General features: G+C 39.0%; 1 protein-coding gene across 1 annotated transcript; it reads right to left on the reverse strand.

The window, feature by feature from the left end:
- Window positions 1–3,049: 3,049 nt before the first annotated feature.
- LOC108980701 lies at window positions 3,050–20,524 on the reverse strand. The gene is made up of 5 exons (XM_035695814.1): window positions 20,451–20,524; window positions 19,570–19,717; window positions 19,374–19,460; window positions 12,313–12,359; window positions 3,050–3,091 (listed from the first exon to the last, which is right to left on the reverse strand). The coding sequence occupies exons 1-5, from the start codon at window positions 20,522–20,524 to the stop codon at window positions 3,088–3,090; spliced, it is 360 nt and encodes a 119-aa protein (XP_035551707.1). The 3' UTR covers window positions 3,050–3,087.
- Window positions 20,525–21,808: the final 1,284 nt, after the last annotated feature.

Genomic DNA, 21,808 nt, shown 5'->3' on the forward strand with positions numbered 1-21,808 from the left:
TCCACTCCATCAACCTCCATCTCTCATAGCTGCTGCAGGCAGTCCTTTGCCCTCATTACTCTCCACTTTATGTCACATAGCCAACTCCAATCAAGGGTCTTTCAAGCCCATAACTTCCCCCTATAGGAGTCTAAAGTTGTGCAAGACTCACTTCTCTCCATTTTATCACTTCTTCCCCCCGTTCTTAGAGAGAAACCCAAAAGAGAACTCTCGGGCAGATTTCTGGGTCTTTTTGCGTGGCCCTTTTCGACCCTTTTTAGCTATTTTCTCACGATGACTCCTTCTCAAATTTGTTCTTCTTTGAGTCTAGTGTCCATATATATCTTATTAGTCTCATTAAATTCTAATTTGGTTGGTCAAAATTATTTTTAACCATGTAAAGGTCATTATGGGCGTGAAACTGGAGAGTATGATATGTTTTGGAATTTTGGACCAAGCTAATGGACATATCTTGGTCCGAAAATTTTATGGAGCGTTTCTAGCATGTGTTTATGAATGTTCATTGAGGTTTTGCTGCATGAATAAAGCTTTTGATGATAGATTTCCTTAGATTTAGAAACTTGAAAACTGGAAGTGGAAAAACAGTTTTTGTTTTGTGAAAGTTCGAATATTTCGTGGTTTAATTTTATTCCTAAGACTTTGAAATTTTTATATGATGATCCCAAGCCTCTTATATACATGTTAGGATGTTATTTTGAAGATATTTAGTATTAGGTTTAAGGATATGATTTTCTATGCAAGAAGATTTCGGTTTTGCCTAAGATTTGATATTTTTGGGTTAAATCAATGTTTTATTGAGTTTTAGCCATGTGATTTTAAGTTTGTTGGCTGGAGCTTCTTTAGGACACATTTTTAAACCCTGAGATGCTTTCCTTTGAAGATCACATGTGTCTAAGCCATGGATTAAGAGATTGATCAAAGTTAGTGGAGAGAAAAGTTTTTGTTTTGGACTAAGTTTAAAACCAAAAACTCCAAGTGTTGTTTTGTGATTTTTGGTGGCTTTTGTTTGATGATTTAAAGCATGGTTGATCTTAGAATGATGTTATAAATATGTTAGAAGTAAGATTTGATTTTTTTAGAATTCTTCGAGATGTTTTTATTAAGGTCAAGATTTGTGATTTAAGGGTTTACTTTTTGTTAAAAAGTTTGGGTCCTTTTACAAAAAGTTTGGTGCTGATGATTAGCTTTTTCTTAATGGATATTTTAAGTGTATTTTTAAACTTAGGATAGGAAGATCCTTGCTACAAAATTTCGGTTTAATCATGGATTTTGGATATGGAAGAAATTGCAACCAAAATCAAGAGAAATGACCTATGAATGTTTCGGCCATTGTGAGTTTTCCATAATTGTGAATGGTTTTAAGTTTTTCTGAGTTGTTATTTGAGTCTAGGACAAAATTTACTTGAGGAATGTAAATTTTGGTAATTTTTGGAGTTAGGATATGAAATTCTTAAGTTAGGGGTAAAATGGTAATTTTATTTTAAGTTGTCTCTTTTCACATTTCTAATTGTTAGTAATTAAAGTTCAAACTTTTAAAATACCCTCTTACAGTTCCTCATATTTCACACTTTAATCTCGTAGAACGCGACGATCGAGGTAATTTTGCTCTTAACTTACTATCAGGTTACTGTGTATGTGTGATGGGTAAGAGAACTACAGTTTATGTTCATATGTTGTTTTATATGCCATGCCATGCTATGTCATCTCATGTTTATTTTTTGCACGAATTATTCTATCACGAAATACTTATCTGTTACACAATAAATTATGTCTCATGTTACAATCTGTTGCAAGTATGTCACATTACGTATGCCATCTATTACATGTATGTCATGTCACATAATATTCACTGTCACATGTTATGAAATATTGTCTGTTACATGTTATTCCATGTTATGAAATTTTGTCTGTTACATGCATGTCATGTTATGAAATATTGTTTGTTTCACTTATGTCTCGACGTATGTCATGTTTGTCGTCTTACGTTTGTGTCATGTTACGTTACGTCAGGACTTCTATCTTTTCGTATTCACGTCATCCCGTCTCGAATACAGTTTGTGTACCTCGAAAACAGTCTTGTTAAGTTATTCATATCAATCACGACCCTAAGTGCTAGGATGAGGTAATGTCCTAGTGGAACTCCTGCGTTGTAAAGTACAGTCAACATATTGCGAATGGAGCCTAACTAGCTGGTCACTAGAGCGCGCCAGGCACTAACGCCGATGGAGCCACACATTATGTTACGTGTCTCCACAACAAGTGTGACACAAACAATTCATGGGGCCATAACAACTGTGGAGCATGAAGTATGGGGCCACTACAACTGTGGAGCATAAAATACGTGGGGCCACTATAACTGTGGAGCGTACACTACGTGAGACAAAGCAACTGTGACACGTAGAATACGTGGGGCCACAACAACTGTGGAGTATGTATTAACGCATTCACAACTAGTACAGACACTTGTGTCGTGATGCGGAAATTAGCAAAGACACGTGGCTCAAGGGGACCCATGTAGCACCCGTATGGTCACTTTATGAATAAGTCTATTGAAAAAGATTCTAAGTTTATGTATTTCAAGATAAGATTACTCAATCATGGTGACCCCATGAGACAAGAATATGTTTCAAGTAAATGTTGATGTCATGTTATGTTCAAGTTCACGTTCATGTTATGTCTTTTTCATGTTCACATTATGTTTCAAGTTCACGTTCATTGTAACGCCCCAAACACGGCTGGCCTGGAGACTTACCACCTGTTACTTAAGAACATGTTTCCCAACACAACTAAAATAAAACTCCAAAACTTTATTAGCAAAACTCAATCTCAAGTACTCTAAATAACCACATTGAAACTCTACAAAGTCATTACTGTAGCAAAAAAAATTAACTAAGGAGTTCAAAATCTCCCGGTAGTCACAACAAACCAACTAATAACTTCAAAAGTCTTACTAAAGCCAAGCCCAAGATATAATTAAATCTAAAAGACATTAAAACTAAAGGACATCAGAATTCCTTCTTCTAACATCCTCTCCCAGCTTAATCATGCTCACCAATCTAATCCAGGTCCTCTGTTGGACTCTCCACATCATCTGAAAAATATTATGAAGATAGGGGGTGAGTTATCAATTACTCAGTAAGCAGAAAACATATGCTAGCGTGCAAACATGAGCATTTACAAAGTATAACATGCAGAACAAAACATTTTCCAGAGTTATCATGCAGAGCAGAACATATTTTCAAAAGTAACAGCGATGGTTTTAAGACAAGTAAAAACCCATAGTGCTTTGGTATAACATAAACTGAGTATCATCATTAGATCAAAACAGAGCATCAAACAGAGTAGAGACCATGTTTCACCCCCGTGGTAGGGTTGTGCTAACCCCGGTGGCCAAACCAGGCAGAGACAGAGGTGAAATCTTTCCTTTATTCTTCTCGGAGCCCCGAGTGTGCACACAGGAAAGACCACAATAAAACCACTTTGTTTCCAAAGTGGGTGCACTCAGAGACAGAGAAGTTGGTACCAACCCAAACAGAGCAGAGCATAACAGAGCAGAGCAGAGCAAAGCAGAGACAGAGTCAGATACCAAAACCAGTACACCATGCCAAAGGTTTTCAGATGTTATATCAAAATAATACAGAGTACCAAAACAGAATCAGACAGTTTACACACGCTGAACACAAAAGCCAGAACATCTTTCTAAATAAATGCACAAGTTTTCATATTCTCAATATTGCTCTTTTCCCAGATTTCAGAAACCACATGACAGAATTTAGCTCATGTCTACACAATGCATGTCAGAACATATTTTTCTCTTTTTCGTACAGATTTCATGAGTATGCAAATAAACGACCGACGTTGGTTTTGTTTTTTCCAAGTTCTCATTTCACCACAAAAATATGCAAAGTTTTCAGAAAATCAACCTCAGTCTCAAATAATTCGTGTAAGGCCTAGCATAGGAACCCCGCTTACCTAGACAATTTAGCTTTTCAGAATTTTCCTAAAAAATGTCGAGTCGAAAATAAATCGTCACCTATAAAAATAATCACATAATTTCCGTAAGTTTTCAATTAATTACGGATTTCGATATTTAAGCCTAAACTTCTAAAATAACCTATTTTAATATCTCAAAACTTAAAATCCTCGTCAATCATGGCATCCACGAGCGTTACCTCGTGGCGCACATGAGAGCGTCGGTTCGTAGGATTCATAAAAACATCAGTTGTCATGCCTTTCATGCATCTTCATCAGTTTATAAATTTTCTTAGAAAATACATACAATAGATACAACGTATAGTCATCCATTCACATGCGTACAATTAATACTTTGGATGCGTAAAAAGGGGCTGCCAAGGAGGGGCCGTACATACTTATACCTTTGAACACTTAGCATTTTCTTTCTTAAAGCGTCTTTCGTTTCTTTTCGTGAGTATCTTAAGGGAAAAGCGTTTCTTGCTTCTTTGAAGACTCTAGAAGAGTATGAACATAACACTTACCTGGACTCCATGCTACTTGCATGTCATTCAGTCCATTTATGTGCTTGTCAGATGGCAACCTACATGCATACACATAACCTTAGCATCATTCTCTATCTAATGCATAAGTAACTTAAGCTATAAATAGAACTACGCTATACTTAGAACACTCTCCTTCTATCCCGTGCACTTACGTGCCCTTCACTATGTTAAACCCTTCGGGGACCACTTACGGTCACCACAACTTCCAACTCAAAGTCTCGTCTCGAGTGCTGATCCACTAAAGTGAACACATTATTCACATTAGGATTAAGACACTAAGACACTCGTCTTACTCTTCTTACAACCACATTTGACGCATGATTCCGACTGATGGAATCACACATCTCAATCCTAACGATGCATCCGTCACTACCTTCATGCATCTTAGCCCACACTAAATCCTCATTCCCATCCATACAAGACACATGGCTCTAAGCCAACTCTGAGGCTTAAGCACCGTGCAACTATGCTCATGACAGATTACTCATTCATATGGTGAATCCGTCCAGCACGTGTCTCTCACCATGTCACACAAGTACCTTACCCCTTTATCACCTAAGATCAACATATATAACACGTTGATCGCCTGCTCGTAGGGATAAGGGCCATACTCCGATACCAATCTTCTCTTAACTCGATTAGGATGACTCTTCACGCTACCCGTCCCTTTTGACAGTTCATCCCAACACTTAACACGACAAGACTCTATTCATAACTACGTTTCATGTCAGGTTATATAGCCCGAGATTGCTCCAGAGCTATATTGTGACCTTGTCATGTTACCTAACATTCTACTACATCAACTCCTGACTCATCACGAGTACGGTTCCTCACGTACTCCCGTCACATGGTGACATCTCGTCAAGTTCCCATTACGTCATTTCTACACTTTAACACTTCACCCATCATAAGCATGGCTTCCAATAACCATGTCACTTCGTGACGTTGCCCAGTCACGCGTCCGCTGCGTATTCTTACACTTATCCCACTACTTCACCCATCACAAGCACGACTGTCAGTAGTCATGTCACTGCGTGACATTCCCTAGTCATGCTTCCGCTACGCCCTCTTATACTTGTTCCGCTACTTTACGCATACTCCTGGCCATAAGTCCATCACAGTGACACTTGTCACCTTAGACTATAGGCTATGCCATAACTATTTCGAGACACTGTTCCACAGTTCCCGACACTATCCATCACGTTCCACGCCCATCAAACACATAACCATCCTTATCTCTACGACACGCCACACGGAGTGTCGCTGCTACATGGAGTACACTCTATGTATACTCCCCTCATACATATGCTCCATCACCACTATAGCATACCCGACATATGGTGTATCACTATATCATATGGAGTACACTCCTCGTATACTCCTTTCATACACACTACAACACATCACCACTATGGCATACATGCCATATGGTGCATCTCACCATCTCATGGAGTACATTCCATTTGTACTCCCCACATACACCATACCCCATATAGAGTACACTCATCGTGTACTCCCTTCATACACACTACGGCACATCACCATCATGGCATATCCGCCATATGGTGCATTTCTCCACCACATAGAGTGCACTCCATGTGTACTCCTCACATATACTATACGCCACATCACCACTATGGCATATTCGCCATATGGTGCGTCACTATATCACATGGAGTACACTTCTTGTGTACTTCATCCACATGCATTACGCCACATTACCATTATAGCATATCCGCGATATGGTGCATTTCTCCACCACATAGAGTACACTCCACGTGTACTCCTCACATATACTATACCCCACACCGAGTACACCCATCGTGTACTCCCTTCATACACACTACGGCATATCACCATTATGGCGTACCCGCCATATGGTGCATCTCACCATCACATGGAGTACATTCCATGTGTACTCCCTACATATACAACACGCCACATGCACACAGAGTACACTCAGTGTGCACTGTATCCATTCCACATACACCACGCCACCATTACTGCACATGTTCCCCAATCACACTACATGGCACAGTCCATAACACTTCCCATCTACACCCAACACATCACAATACACTACACGGCACAATGCACCTCCATACAATACAAATATGCCCAACACTTCACTACACAACACCACATCACGATATCACAACTCCATTGATACTAACAGCACAATCCACAACCTAGTCAACTAATCAATATCTAACATAATTACGAGGGATAGAGGGTTATACCATCAACGGGATAACCCGTGCGTTGCTCATTGACTGTCATAGCCGATGATGTAGGAAGGGTCCTACATGGTGGCTAACTCACGTACGGTGATTGTTTAAGTGTTTGGATAGCTAGGTGTGGTCTTGGAAAGGCTTGTGATAGCCTTGTGATGATGGTAAAGAGCATAACACGGCGGATCTAGCCATGTACAGTGGCGGTCAATCACTCGCAGTGACTGTCCATCACGTGCAGTGGTTACCCACCATATAAAGTGATGGTTTAGACCTAGGGCTTGGCTAAGGGAGGAGGTGCGGTGGATCTCGTGGTGGCGTCGAGGTGGTGCCACGGTGGCTCACAGTGGCGGATCTAGCCATACCGTGGAGGAGAAGCCGTCAGAGAGTGAGAGAGAGAGTGTGTGCTTTCGTGGGTGGCAGATCGGGGCCAAGGGACAATAGGTTGGCTTGGTGGCGGCTTAAGGAGGTTGATGGCGGTGGTCATCAGTCGTGGGTGGCGGTGCATGGTGGTGCACGGCGTGCAACCTGTGCGTGAGAGGGGGGAGAAGCCGTGAGGTGGAGGAGGGGGTTTCTGGCCATGGGTCATGTGGAGGGGCTAGGGGAGGAGCCATGGTGTCGCTAGGTGGCCGTGGGTGCTGCGCACGGCTGCGCTAGGCCATGGGTCTCCTTGTGTGTGCGTGTGTGCGATGGAGGGAAGGTGGTTGCATGGGAGAGGCCAAGCTCACTGGGGAGCGGTGGCCGGTGGTAGAGGAAGCTGCCGAGGGAGTGGTGGCGTTGGAGGGCGGCGCACGGCGGTGCTACGCTCACTAAGCCCATACCGGCTGGGCAGTTCTGAAATGGAGAAAGGGAGAGCCTGAAAGGGAGAGGTTGGCATGGATGGACTTGCCAGAGGGAGAGCAAGCCATTGGTGCTGGGGGTGAGGAAGGGCGACGCACGGCGTGGGGTGGGTCTTCGTACAGCGTACGCCGAATGAGAGAGGGAGGAGAGAGAGGGTTACGGGGAAAATGAGAGGGAAAGAGAGGGGGTCTGGGTATTTAATCCAGTCCCTTCGTCTGGGGATCTACACAACGATCTAATGATGAGGAATTAAAATACTGATTTGAAGATGCGTAAAACATTAACTTTATTAAAAGCACTTAGAGGAATTAAGGTAAATATTATTTCAAACTAACTTTAGTTTATAAAATAATATTCTTCATCATTAATAAAATGATGAAGTCTCACTTAACATATTTAAAAGGGTTAAACCATTTAATTAATAAAAGTTTCCAACATAATTTAAATCTCATAATATCTTAAATAATTGAAATCATTTTAATAATAATATTAAAATGATTTCCAGCAATTATAATATTTTTGGAGCTCTTCAATAATATTATGATTGTCGTATTTAAGATCAAATCTTAATTCAATAATGATGGGAATACTTCTTATAAATATTTCCAACATATTTAAAACACTGGGCGTGCCCTAGAAGTCACACGATATCTTTTGAGACACGCCATCATGGTTTGGCACGCATAACGTGGCTCGCAGTCGCTAGTGAGAAAGGCAGATGATCACATAATCTCTTCCTTCAGGATTTACTTACGTCATCAAGACGAAACATACGTCAGAAAGGGGAAGCATACGTAAGAAGAAGGAGCTAGGTATTACATGGCAATAGCCGAGACCTTTAAGTTTGGAAACAAACATTCCAATCAATTTTTCATGAATTTAGAATTTTCTAATGTGTTAAATAAAATTTTAACAATGCACATTCATGGGTGGCCGAAACATGCTAGTGATCATACTTATAAAAGACAATTATTTTCATGAACTAAGTTCCATAAGCAATTTGGTCAAGTGGCAAGTAATCATATACAAATCAAATATTGTACGATCAAAACCCTAAGGTGGCTTTTTATTCCATTTTTATGACATGAGTTAATCCCATAGGCCATTCTAGTCATACATTAGATAGTCATGTAAAGAAGAGATCATAACGCATGGAAGAAACATCAATATCACAATCATTCACATAAATCCGAACAACCAACAAGTTAGAAGTTTAGTTACATAAAATATCCAAGTACAAGTTAGAAGTTTACTTACAAAAGTCCACAATAGATAACAAGAAAGCTGATTATGTATACACAAGATCATTAGGTTCGGTTATTCAAAACCCTAACCCATGTGAGTGAGTGTTGTGCTCTTGACATTTTTCTCCAAGAAAATGACTCCCAATATTTGGACCTACATTTCCTCAAGTCTGAATCTTGCATAAACTAAAAACCCTAATTCCAATAAACCCTAAGGCCGTGGCCCTCTTTTTCCAAATATCATGCTCATGAGCTTAGAGCAAGGAGGGTTGAGTCCACCTTCCTTGAAGAAAAACCCTAATCTAGCCGTGTGTGTATAGGCATGGATTCATATGGAGAACTTCTCAAAACTTGAGCTAACTTCTTCTCGCTCAAATGTGTGTGTGTGAGCATGAGTTCTTGATGAACTCACTAAAAACTGAAACTTCATCCCTTAATGTTGTGTGTGGGTGTATGTATTGGAAGGGTGATTTTGGCTTATTACCTTCTATGACTCTCCTCTTGGAAGTATCTTCTAGCTTTGCTTACCCTCAAAATAATATTTGGGTGAGCAAAGAATAATGTGGAAAGTGTTTGGATGATGAGAAAATGGTGGAAAGTTGGAGAGAAAGGTGGTGGCCGAACAATTCAAGAGAAATTCACAAAATGAATAAAAGACTTAGGGTTTTCGACTCCTCTCCCTTTTATAGACACACAAGCTTCTTGCACAAGCCAATGTTCATTGCATGGATCCAAGTGGCATCCCATCCTAAGGCTTCTTCCCTCTTTCTCATCATTTGATTGTGTTGGAAACACAATGGGATCTTTTTGGACAAGTGGCAACTCCTTCCCATTTTGCCCCTTCTCCTCATGTCTTGGTTCAACAAACCTTGTGGCTAAATGGTCTTTGTCAATCTAAAAATCTTCCTTAATCTCTTACATGTGTGCATGTGTGCCAAGTGGCATGTGAGGAGTGTATGTGTGCATGGTGGCTGTCGAAACCTCCTTCTTTTTCCTAAAGAAGATATTCTTTCACCAAACTTTTGGACAAGCATGTGATTGCTCAAAAAAATACACAAACTCCATTGCCCTACCTATCCATCTCAAGTGTGTCTTACACAAGATTCTTCTAGAATCCTCCTAGCCATGTAGGCCTTCTCTTCCCAAGCATGATTTTTCTCTTTCCCAAGACAAAAATTTTCACCTACCTTTTGCATGTGTGACACATGGCAAAAGCAAATCTCCCTTTTCCCATGGTTGTCATGCATGCCCCTTTGGGCTTCCCTCCAATTTTCCAACTTTTCATGTTTCTTCATCTTCCTTCTAGAAGCTCTCCCCCATGATGACAAGTGTCACAAACCTTCTTCCTACAAGCAAGCCTTCTTGCGTGCATGACACATGGCAAAAGGATGGGTGATCTTCTATGGTAGGTGTGCAAGGCAAAACCCTACTCAAGTTGGGCATGAACCCTAGATCCATTGGGCTTCAAACCCTAATTTCCTATGAAGGATGAAACTCTCATCGGGTTATCTAATAATTTAAATAAAATAAACAAAAAGCCTAGAAAAGTCTTGGTCATCACATTAATGGATGTCCTATTTTGGTACGTATTCTTGGAGATGGCATTGAGTAGGATAACTTGCAACCAGCCCCTATGCTATTGAAGGAGTTTTCGAGGGGAAACAATGTAGCTAGTCAGCATCATCACATTACCTATCATGGTAGAAGCTAGATCCCACACGACAACAACAATGACAGACTTTTTGGTGTTGAAAGCTCATTTGTCGTCCTATGTGATCATTGGTCATCAACCCTAAACAAAATGAGAGCGATCACCTCAATGTACCACCTAAATATGAAGTTCTCAACAAACACAGGTGTCAGGAAGGTACGTAGCGAGCATGTACTAGCATGCTAATAGTATATGCAGGAGTTTTAAAATAGAGGGTTTGAGTTCGCTTTGTTAAGGATATGATGGATGAAGATAAGATTCCCTCACCTCTAGAGATGATCAATAAAGACTTGGGATAAGGAGAATCTTCAACAGGGTGAAGCTGTTGAGCCGATGGAATTGGTCTCTTTGTTCCCAAACTGAACAAATGCCCTGGGAAGGATAAGGATACAAAAGGCACCAGAGCTCAGAGAATGAATGAAGCAACTCGTTGTCGAGCATAGAGATGTTTTCCCATGGAGCCACGAGGACATGACAGGAATAGACCCAGATATCATAGAGCATCACCTTTGGGTTGACCTCAAGGCCAAAAAAATAATGCAGAAGCGGAGGAGCTTCAATGCAGAAAAATACGTGGAAATAGCGAAGGAAGTAGATCGGCAACTAGAGCTGGCTTCGTCAAGTATCTATTTACCTAGAGTGGCTTTTAAGCATAGTATTGGTGAAGAAGGCACATGGGAAGTGGCGAATATGCATATACTTCACCGATTTGAACAAAGCATGCCCTAAGGATAAAGTCCTCTTACTTAAACAAGCAAACTTCCGGGATATAAAAGAGTGTGTAGCAACAAAATCTCCTAATACTAATGCATGATGGAGAAATAGGGAAAGAACCGATCAATCAAAGCTTCTTTAAATATCGCCTACGAAATTGGAGTTGCCTCGCTTAACTCTTGTGGAATAAGCTCATGAGTAGACTTCCAACACCTGTTTGCCATGTCAAATAAGTTGTAAGCAGCAAAATCCATCTTCTCTTGTTTCGGGCACAAGACTACGCGGAAGATCTTCTCTAGGCGCTCGATCCAGTTGTCAGCATCTCCTTTGCTACACTTGCCCTCAAACACCGAAGGGTGCTGTTTACCGAATAGTTCGAAGGTTGTTGGATGTTGGGTTGCCTTTGCATCTCAGTTTTTCCATCAATAACGGTCTCTATCAAGCATGCAACTACGTTGGCGAGGTCCCTCGTATGTCTGGGAACCTCTTGCTGATTCTCTACACTATGGGAACTGGGTCGCCTCCCCAACATCTATCTTTCTTAGTATTGCCTATTGGTGCCATACTAGAACAAGTATAATAGTAACAATAGAAGTGGACTCATATAAAACAAGTACGCATGACTTGCAATCCTTCTAACATAATTCAAGATATTCAATAAGAAAATACCTTTTAAACTTGCTGCAGAGCTTGGCATACTTTAGAGAGAGGAATTTAGCTTAGTTAATCCCTAAAGTCTACAGGACCTTATAACCTTTTGCTCTAATACCAAGATTTTTCAAGACCCCACCCCGGGAAGGGTGGTATCACCACGTACATGTATGTCTTTCTCCTTTTCTTTTCTTTGCCTTTTCTTTTTCTAGTAATATGCGATCAGCATGAACATGATACACTTGTACTCTAAATTTCTAATTTAATAAAAGGAACACCTGATAGACATTCTATTCGAACATTCATCTATAATAGACTCTCAGAGTCAATCATATGCTCAAAAAAACATAACCTATCATCCATAAACATAACTATTATAGTTAGGGAACATCCTAAGCATCTACCTCTCCCTCTGCAGTAGTTCCTTGCTCCCCAGCCTTTCTGACATTACCTGGACGTTTAAAACATTTAAAACAAAAGTGAGTCGAATACTCAGTAAGCAGTACACCATGCTGTTAACTTATTAATCACATATTCTTTTCTTTTGAAAACATGCATACATAAACATTTGCTAATCTTGACAAGACTTTCATGCATAACAATTTCAAGAATAAGCCATACTTTCATGCATAAACATTTTAAAAAATAACTATGCTTTCATGTATAACAGTTTAAGAAATAACCATGCTTTTCATGTTTCACTTTCTTTGGCCGGTACACACAATTATGCCCCGTGTGTTGGGGTTAGCGGTCTTCCTTTAGACCTAGATTCCGCCCGTGGCTACAGGTTGGGAATCCCTTTCAGTCAGGGGGCAGCACTGGATGCACTATCAGTACTACTTACCCTGCATCGCAATTTGCCTATTCCTTTGGTACCATTTTCATTCATATGGCTGTTAAGTATTTTCATACAATAAGACATTCATTCATTCAGTCCTTTTAGTCATTTCATTTAACAATTCATTCATGGAAAACATCATTTAAAAGCATGAACTTAAACATCATCTTCTCATTTAAAAGTGCAATCATAAAGAAGAAAAAACATCATTTTAAAAATATGAGCTTGAACATCATCTTTCATGGCATCCATAAAGCGTTAGTTCATACGGACAATGTAACATCAGCTCATAGGGACATCTTAAAACGTTTTCTTTGTGTCATTTAAAGCATGAGTTCATAGGGGCATTTTAAAACACTTCCTTCGCATCATTTAAAACATCAGTTCATAGGGACATTTTAAAACTCCTTTAAAGCATCACTTGAAGCATAAGGCATGAGACATTCATTTCCTTTCCTTTGCAATCAAAACATTTTCATCATCTTTCTTACTCGGATGCACATGCATTTTTATGAAAAAGATACATTTTCATGCTATACTACGTATAAGAATAATCATAAGAATAATCATTAAGTTTATTGAGAGAGCATGTATGGAAATATCATGACTTAGAACCTATGTGTAAGCATTACCTTATACACATACACACAATTATAATCGATAGCGTACTTAATAGGGGCTATCAAGAAAGGGCTTGAATATACTATATACACTTACTCTTTCTTTATAAGAACATTTGAAAAGAGAGAGAGACATTCTTTCATAAAGAGAACTTGGTGTAAGAAGCATGGTCATAGCTAGTTATCTCGATGCTTTACTAGTAGTTTCCTTGAATCTTGAAAATAAACTCCTATCCAATAAAATGGGATAAGCACATTAATATTCATGTCACTTTAAGCTTTACTATCCAACACCCCTGCACGCTCACTTAAATTCCAAATTGGAATTAAAGTGTTTTCCTTAACCCATTTAGCTATGTAACAGCCCACTAGAAATTTATTGGTGGAATTTCTATTGACTTTAGGAATCTCGTGAAAACCCCATAAGTTTTTACGAATCGACCAATCGCTCAGGTTTTAGTTTGTCATCATAATCAATGTTATCACTCACTATGGTGCTAGATTTATGAGTTTAATGATTTGAGGTAGTTAGAAGTATCAGATTGTGTTTTGGTCTACGCTATTAGACTCAGTTGATTATTTAGGATTTTATGGCGCAATAACATTTTTCATAATTCCGGACGAAACGTCTGTTGAAAATTGTGAAATTATTTTTAGGGGCACTTCGAGGTTGAATTTTGGTAAATGATTTTCACTATAGCTTAATATGAATATTTAGAATTTTTCAGTACTAAGTTTATTATGCATTTTTTTGGAGTGAATAGTAACCTCGATAAGTGCACCCAGTGCAGTATTTTCAAAATCACAGTGTGGAATGTCCAAATTAGGTTAGAGAAGTTTTATTTGGACACTTGGTAAGATCTTAGCCACACATAGTGGATAATATTAGAGGCTTGGCACAAAGCGGAACTATTAGATGGATTTGTGAAGGAAGTGAAGGTGTGAGATCATGCCACCTAAGCAAAGTTTTCTTTCATTTGATCAACCAAATTGTGCCAGACCAAAGAGGGTTTCAACCCTAGCAAAACCCTAAATGGTTGGAATCCAATTGAACCCCAAGAGCTTAGTTGAAACCAAAGCCCTAAACGGTTTTCCCAAACCCAAAAGTTGGCCTCCAAACCCTTTTTAATCCGATTTCTAACATTGTGTTTAATCACGTGATTAAATCACTTCCACATGCTATTAGTTAATCAAATCCTTGTTATGACATCATTATCCAACTTTTTAAACCTTGAAAATTTGATTGGGCCAAGAAAAATTGGTTTTAGTCTTGATAGCATCTCAAACCCTAACCAAACCCCCTTTAAACCCCAAATTGAAGCCCACTTGGTTGGGCCCACCAAGGCTCGCGAAATTGGCCACCTTGGCAAAGTTTCTTGGAGAAGTTTCCACCCCCACATGGCAGACCATCGACTGCCATTGGCTGCACCCAATAGTGCCTTGATGTGAAGGAGAAATCCAGTCCATCAACCTCCATCTCTCACAGCTGCTGCAGGAAGTCCATTCCTCTCACTATTCTCCACTTTATGTCACATAGGCAACTCCAATCAAGGGTCATTCAAGCCCACAACTTCCCACTCCAGGAGTCTAAAGTCGTGCAAGGCACATTTCATTCCATTTTATCACTTTTTCACCCGTTCTTAGAGAGAAAACCCAAAAGAGCTCTCTCGGGCAGATTTCTAGGTCTTGTTGTGTGGCCATTTAAGACCCCTTGTAGGTATTTTTGCACGATTATTCCTCACATAAGTTGTTCATCTTTGAGTGTAGTTTCCGTGGATATCTTATTTGTCTCATTCCATGCTCATTTGATTGGTCAAAAGTATTTTTAACCATGGAAAGGTCATTCTGGGCGTGAAACTGGAGAGTATGTTATGTTTTGGAAGTTTTGACCAAGCTAATGGACATATCTTGGTCCGAAACTTTTATGGAGTGTTGTTAACATGTGTTTATGAATGTTCATTGAGGTTTTGTTGCATGAATAATTCTTCTGATGATAGAATTTTTTAGATTTAGAAACTTGAAAACCGGAAGTGGAAAAACAGTTTTTGTTTTGTGAAAGTTTGAATATTTCGTGGTTTAATCTTATTCCAAAGGCTTTGATATTTTTATATGATGATCCTAAGCCTCTTATATACATGTTAGGATGTTATTTCAGAGATATTTAGTATTAGTTTTAAAGATATGATTTTCTATGCAAGAGGATTTTGGTTAGGCCTAAGATTTGATGTTTTTGGGTTAGATCCATGTTTTGTTGAATTTTAGCCATGTGATTTTAAGTTTGATGGTTGGATATTCTTTAGGACACATTTTTTTAAACCATGTGATGTTTTATTTTGAAGATCACATGTCTTTAAGCCATGGATCAAGAGATTGATCAAAGTTAGTTGAGAGAAAGTTTCTGTTTTGGACTAAGTTTAAAAACCAAGAACTACAAGTGTTGTTTTGTGACATTTGGTGACTTTGGTTGATGATTTAAAGCATGGTTGATCTTAGGATGATGTTATGAATATGTTAGAAGTAAGATTTGATTTTTTTTGAAATTCTGGGTGATGTTTTTATTAAGGTCAAAACTTGTGATTTAAGAGTTTACTATTTGTTAAAAAGTTTGGATCTTTTTACAAAAAGTTTGGTATTGATGATTAGCTTTTCTTAATGGATATTTTAAGTGTAGTTTTGAACTTAGGATAGGAAGATCCTTGTTACAAAATATTGGTTTAATCATGAGTTTTGAAGATGGAAGAAATTACAACTAAAATCAAGAGAAATGGTCTATGAATGTTTCGGCCATTGTGAGTTTCCATAGTTGTGATTGGTTTTAAATTTTTTTGAGTTGTTATTTGAGTCTAGGACAAAATTTACATGAGGAATGTAAATTTTGATAATATTTGGAGTTAGGATGTGAAATCTTTAAGTTAGGGGTAAAATGGTCATTTTTCCACATATAGAGGGTAAAATGGTAATTTTACTCTAAGTTATCTCTTTTCACATTTCTAATTGTTAGTAATTAATTTTTAACTTTTAGAATACCCTCTTAAAGTTCATCGTGTTTCACGCTTTACACTCATAGGAGGCGACGATCGAAGTAAGTTAGCTTTTAACTTACTATCAATTTAATGTGTATGAGTGATAAGTAAGGGAACTAAAGTGTATGTATGCATGTTATCATATGTGTCATGCCAAGTCATTACATATTTATCTGTTGCATTGAATTTATTTTGTCACGAATTATTCATCTATTACACAAGATATTCTGTCACGTATTACTACACATTGCTATACAGTGCAAGTATGTTATGTTAAGTTAAGTATGTCATCTGTTATATGAATTTCATGTCATGTAATATTCACTGTCACATGTTATGCCATGTTACGAAATGTTGATTGTTACATGTTATGCCAAGTTACAGGATATTGTCTGTTACATGTACGCCATGTTATGAAATGTTTTCTGTTATATTTATGTCTTAAAGTATGTCATGTCTGTCATTTTACGTTCATGTCACATTATGCTACGTCTGGACTTCTGTCTTTTATGTCACGTTCATGTTACGAAATGTCATGTATGCCAGTTAAGTCATTCATGTCAATCACGACCCTAAGCGTTAGGATAGGGTAATATCCTAGTGGAACTCTTTTGTTCACGCTGGAGTGTCTAAATAGGTGTAAAATTTCCTGGGTTGACGAAGTACAGTCAACAGGTTGCAAATGGGGCCTAATTAGTTGGTCATCGGAGCGCGCCAGCCACTAACGCCGATGGAGCCAAACTTTATTTTACGTGTGTCTACAGCAAGTGTGGCACAAACAAATAAGTCATGGGGCCACAACAACTGTGGGGCATGAAGTATGGGGCCACAATAACTGTGGAGCATACACTACATGAGACACAACAATTGTGACATGCAGAATACGTGGGGCCACAACAACTGTGGAGTACGTATTAACGCACTCACAGCTGGTATAGAAACCTGTGATGTGATGCAGTAATCGGCAGGGACACGCGGCTCAAGGGGACCTGTGTAGCACCTATATGGTCACTTTAATGATTAAGTGTATTGAATAAGATTTTAAGTTCATGCATTTCACGTTCAAGTCATGTTTCATGTTATGTTATGTTCACGTTTACGTTATGTTCCAAGTTCACGTTCATGCTATGTTTCAAGTCCATATTATGTTTCAAGTTTACGCTCATGCTATGTTTCAAGTCCATGTTATGTTCCAAGTTCACATTCATGCTATGTTTCAAATCTATTTTATGTTTCAAGTTCACGTTCATGCTATGTTTTAAGTCCATGTTATGTTTCAAGTTACGTTCATGTTAAGCTTCAGTTTCAGTTTAAGTTATGCCAGTTATGTTATGTTATATGTCAAGATATGCTATGATTACTTATGATTTGATTATGCATTCATGCTTTTATTGGCATGCATGCATCATTAACCTGTGTGGAAGTTTCCTGTTAACTTGCTGAAATTTGTAATCAAATCTCACCGTGGTAGTCCCAACTACCATTCCTCCCGAATGGTAGATTTTGTTATAGGATCTGAAGGAGAACCGGAAATCGACTAATTGGAAACGGTCGACTAAGCGACGGTGCGACTTAGATGTAGTTGCCTTAGGTTACTACTTGTATTTTGTGGAGTTCAATCTCCAGCACTCTTTTATTCACAACTATTTTGGACTAGTGTTGTGATTTCAGTTGTTTAGTATGTCTTTATGTATGAAATATGTTGTAAGTATTTTGGATATTATAAGTTTGGTGCATAGTATTGCTAAAAGAAATAAATTATCCGCTGTGAATATTGCATAATGCTAGATGCATGTTAGGAACATTGCATCTTATATGTCATGAACGGGAGCAGGTAACCTTGTGTTGCATGTCCTAACGCTTCAGATGTCTGTCTGATCCCAAGCGGAATCTGGGGGCGTCACAAGCTTGGCACTAAGTCAAACATTAATATCCTCATTCTAACATTTAAAGAAACTCATGAAAGTACATAACTTGCTTGCTATCCCTTTTTAAAGGCCATCATTTTTTATATGAAGGATAGGTAGAAATCATAGGTTAGAAATATATAAATGGTAAGGATTTATTTAAGAATGGAAGGGAACAAAGAAGTGCTACAAATCTGAAACTTTCATCAAAGAGGGCATTTGATAGCTTTGTAACATCATATGGAAGGTAAATCCAACAAAATGGTCAATGCTCACAAGAGGGTTGATTTTTGTGACTTGTTCTTCAATGGTTTTTCATACTAAAATTTATCTTTGGTTGAACAAAAGGGTGAAACTGAACAAGGGATGAAATGGGCTAGTTTAAGCCCCAAAACAGAAATTCTACAGTGCATGGGCAGCTAGCAAGTCTTAGTACTTTCATGGTCTTAACATCCCTCACTTAACCAAAATCTCAACTACATAATTAAACACTACTAGGGTTGTAAAAGACTTAAAAACCATAACATGTCTGCAAAAAACATAACATAAATAAAGGGGTACAACACTTGGCAACTTAGAATTCCTAAAACAAGCTTACTAGTTTAATTAAAAATTCTTAGTGGCTTACTTATGCCATAAACTTGAGGAAAGTATGTCTAAAATTAAAAACCTCAACTCCATTAATTTAACACATAAAGGCAAGGCTTGACATAATTAAAACATGGTTTAGACTCAAGAAAATACAAGGAAGGACTACAAATTTGCCTTGCAAAAATACATGGCTGGAACACAAAACAGAGCATAACACACACGGCATCATCATACATATATATATATATATATATAAAGATCAACTAACATCACTTGTAACTAACCAAGTTAAATAGAAAAATACCATTTTCGAATGATAGGAAAATACATGGCAAAAACAGCTTCAACATTCGCGGTTTTGCCAAAAACAAAGCATTTATGTTATTAATGCATGGACCACAACCAAAAGTTTAAGATCCAAGCTAAAACAACTCATTGGTTCTCCAAAATCAACTAAAACAGAATGGGTCAAGTTAGGGTTTTTACCTTTGGGAAATCCTTCCCAAAACACGAAAATGAGGAAGAGGAAGGTAGGTTCGGCTTAGGGAAACAGAGGGCACACGAATCCCTTGGCTGGAAGTCCAAAACCGAAGCATCAACAGTCAACAAAAGAAAAACCCACTTGATTAAACCATGGCTAAGTTTTGAAATTCACAACGGAGAAGGTTGAGGGTATTCTTACCTTGCTATTTTCCTCTTGAGAAGAAGGAAAAATGGATGTTTGGCTTGAGATTGGAAGAGAAATGGAATGGGAGAGAAGTGGGTTGTAGTTGCATGGGTGAGGGCTGGAAGAGTTTTCTTCTTTTCCTTGCTCTAGAAGCCAATGAGTGCTAAAGAGAGAAAGAATTTGTTCTTTCTCTTGGAAGCCAACGTAAGGGAAGGAGAAGGGAATTTCAATAGCTTACTTAGGAAGCTACAGGTTCAAGGGGGAAACAGGTCAATAGGTTTAGTCAAAAGTTAGCCCATAAGCTGGGGAGATGAATGGTGGAGATTAAATGTGGGGAGATATTTTCTTTACCTACCCATGCAATGGTAGAGAGAGCTTGGAACATTTATTAAATGAATAAAATTAAAGGGCTTAATGGAAAATATTTCAAAATCTTAAAAATCATACCCTTGATTTATTTTAATAAATCATATTTTAAAATAAAGCATACTCATCTTAAAATAAAAGAATTAAAAATAATAAAAATCTTTATTTCAAAACATTTGACTTAAAGAATTAATAAAATTAGGTAAGGACCTATGTAGTAAGACTCGGGTATTACACCTTCCAGAATGACTTCATTCTTTCCGATGTCCAAGGCATCATGTTGGGCAATAGGAACAGATTCCTTGGATACCCCTCAGAAAGGGTTGTGGCAGCCGAAATCACGTCTCTTGTGAGGGTTGCTTTTCCTTTAACAAAAGCACTTGCACTCAACAAAACATCCCAAGTTGGGATCACAAGTTGCTCTTCTTGAGTAGTAGGGCTGGTGTGAGCTCCAACTTGCTTTATCGTACTATTGATAGTGTTCTAGACACATTCTACCTCTCTTGTCTCTATCACCTTCACAAAGTTACTAGAAGTCGATGTTGTAGGGGACACTGATGGGAGTCTCTTGAGAGGAGGATTTGGATAAAGTGTTGACAGCCATGTCAAAAAAGTTACAGTCCCAGTGAAAATCCAATTCTTGGGCCCTCGGCAAACCACATCTGCTAGGTGGTCAACATGTAATCGAGTGGGGTTGCCTGGTCTACCGACCACCTTCAAAGGTGGGGGTGGCATGTGAGGAAAGGAAGACATGCCTCTCTCAGGACGAGTGAGGTCGACATGCATGAGGGGCCATCGTTTGGTCTTCTCGGTTCAAGGCCTCTTCCCCTTTAAGACTAAAGATGAAAGGGCTGGGCCCTTATGGTCACGGGCTAGCCCTGGGCTAATAGGGCATGAGGTCAAGCGATCTATGACATGTGATTGGTCTAACAAGACAAGAAACCATTGACATTTTCTAAAGTAAGGACGACCTTGGAGCTGACGGAATTGGGATTCTATTTAACCCATGCAAAAACAAGGCCAAGGCATGGTATATCATCGCAAGTGGGGGTTACATCAACACATCAGCTATAACACCTAGACCCAAAAATTGTATGGTTGGACTATGTATAATTTTTTTATTCACTTATTTGAGCTTGATATTTAGGTTATATTTGTTTTTGGTTTTTATGGATCAGCAGTGATTTTTATTTTGAGCTTTTCGCCGTTTTGTTTAAACCTTGGATAAAACCAATCCGTTTATGAGCAGTTCTTCACACGCACGACTCTAGGACTCCCATGCACGTACGCTTCTCATCTCCTTAGCTTTAGGGTTCTGTATTTATTTATTTTTTTTTTTGGTTTTGTGTTGCCAATCACCCACGTATTCACCCGTTAACTTCAGTTCACGCACGTTTCCTTTCTTTTTTCACTGCAATCGTCCCCATATATAGATAGAACTCGTACGTGGAAGATGGAAGTGATCTCTAACCTAGACTAAAGTGTCGCTACACCATCCAGAACTCAAGCCGCCTCCCCATACAGAATTGACACAACCCGTACATGCACTACATCTCCACGGATCACAGCTCCACCTCACTGTGCGCCACCTCCACTTGACCCTCACTGGAGCTCTAGCTCCTCCGCCATACACCACAGTCATCATCATCAACCTGTTTTTCCCTCAGCCTCCATGCATGAAGACCACCTCAACAGCCGTAGCCACAGCCCCTGTTTTGCATGCTTAAAAGCATAGCACTATTGTGTGCTCTCAGCCCGCTGCACAATGGACATCTAACGGCGTTGCCAGCCATGCATGCCGCAACTCCACCCGCTGACATCTTTGCCCAGCCACCAGAAAACCACTGCAAGTGCTACTCTGATCTACCACACCGAAGCATGGGAATTA

Source organism: Juglans regia, chromosome 11, assembly GCF_001411555.2.
Source record: "Juglans regia cultivar Chandler chromosome 11, Walnut 2.0, whole genome shotgun sequence".
In the NCBI taxonomy this organism is placed as follows: Eukaryota; Viridiplantae; Streptophyta; class Magnoliopsida; order Fagales; family Juglandaceae; genus Juglans; species Juglans regia.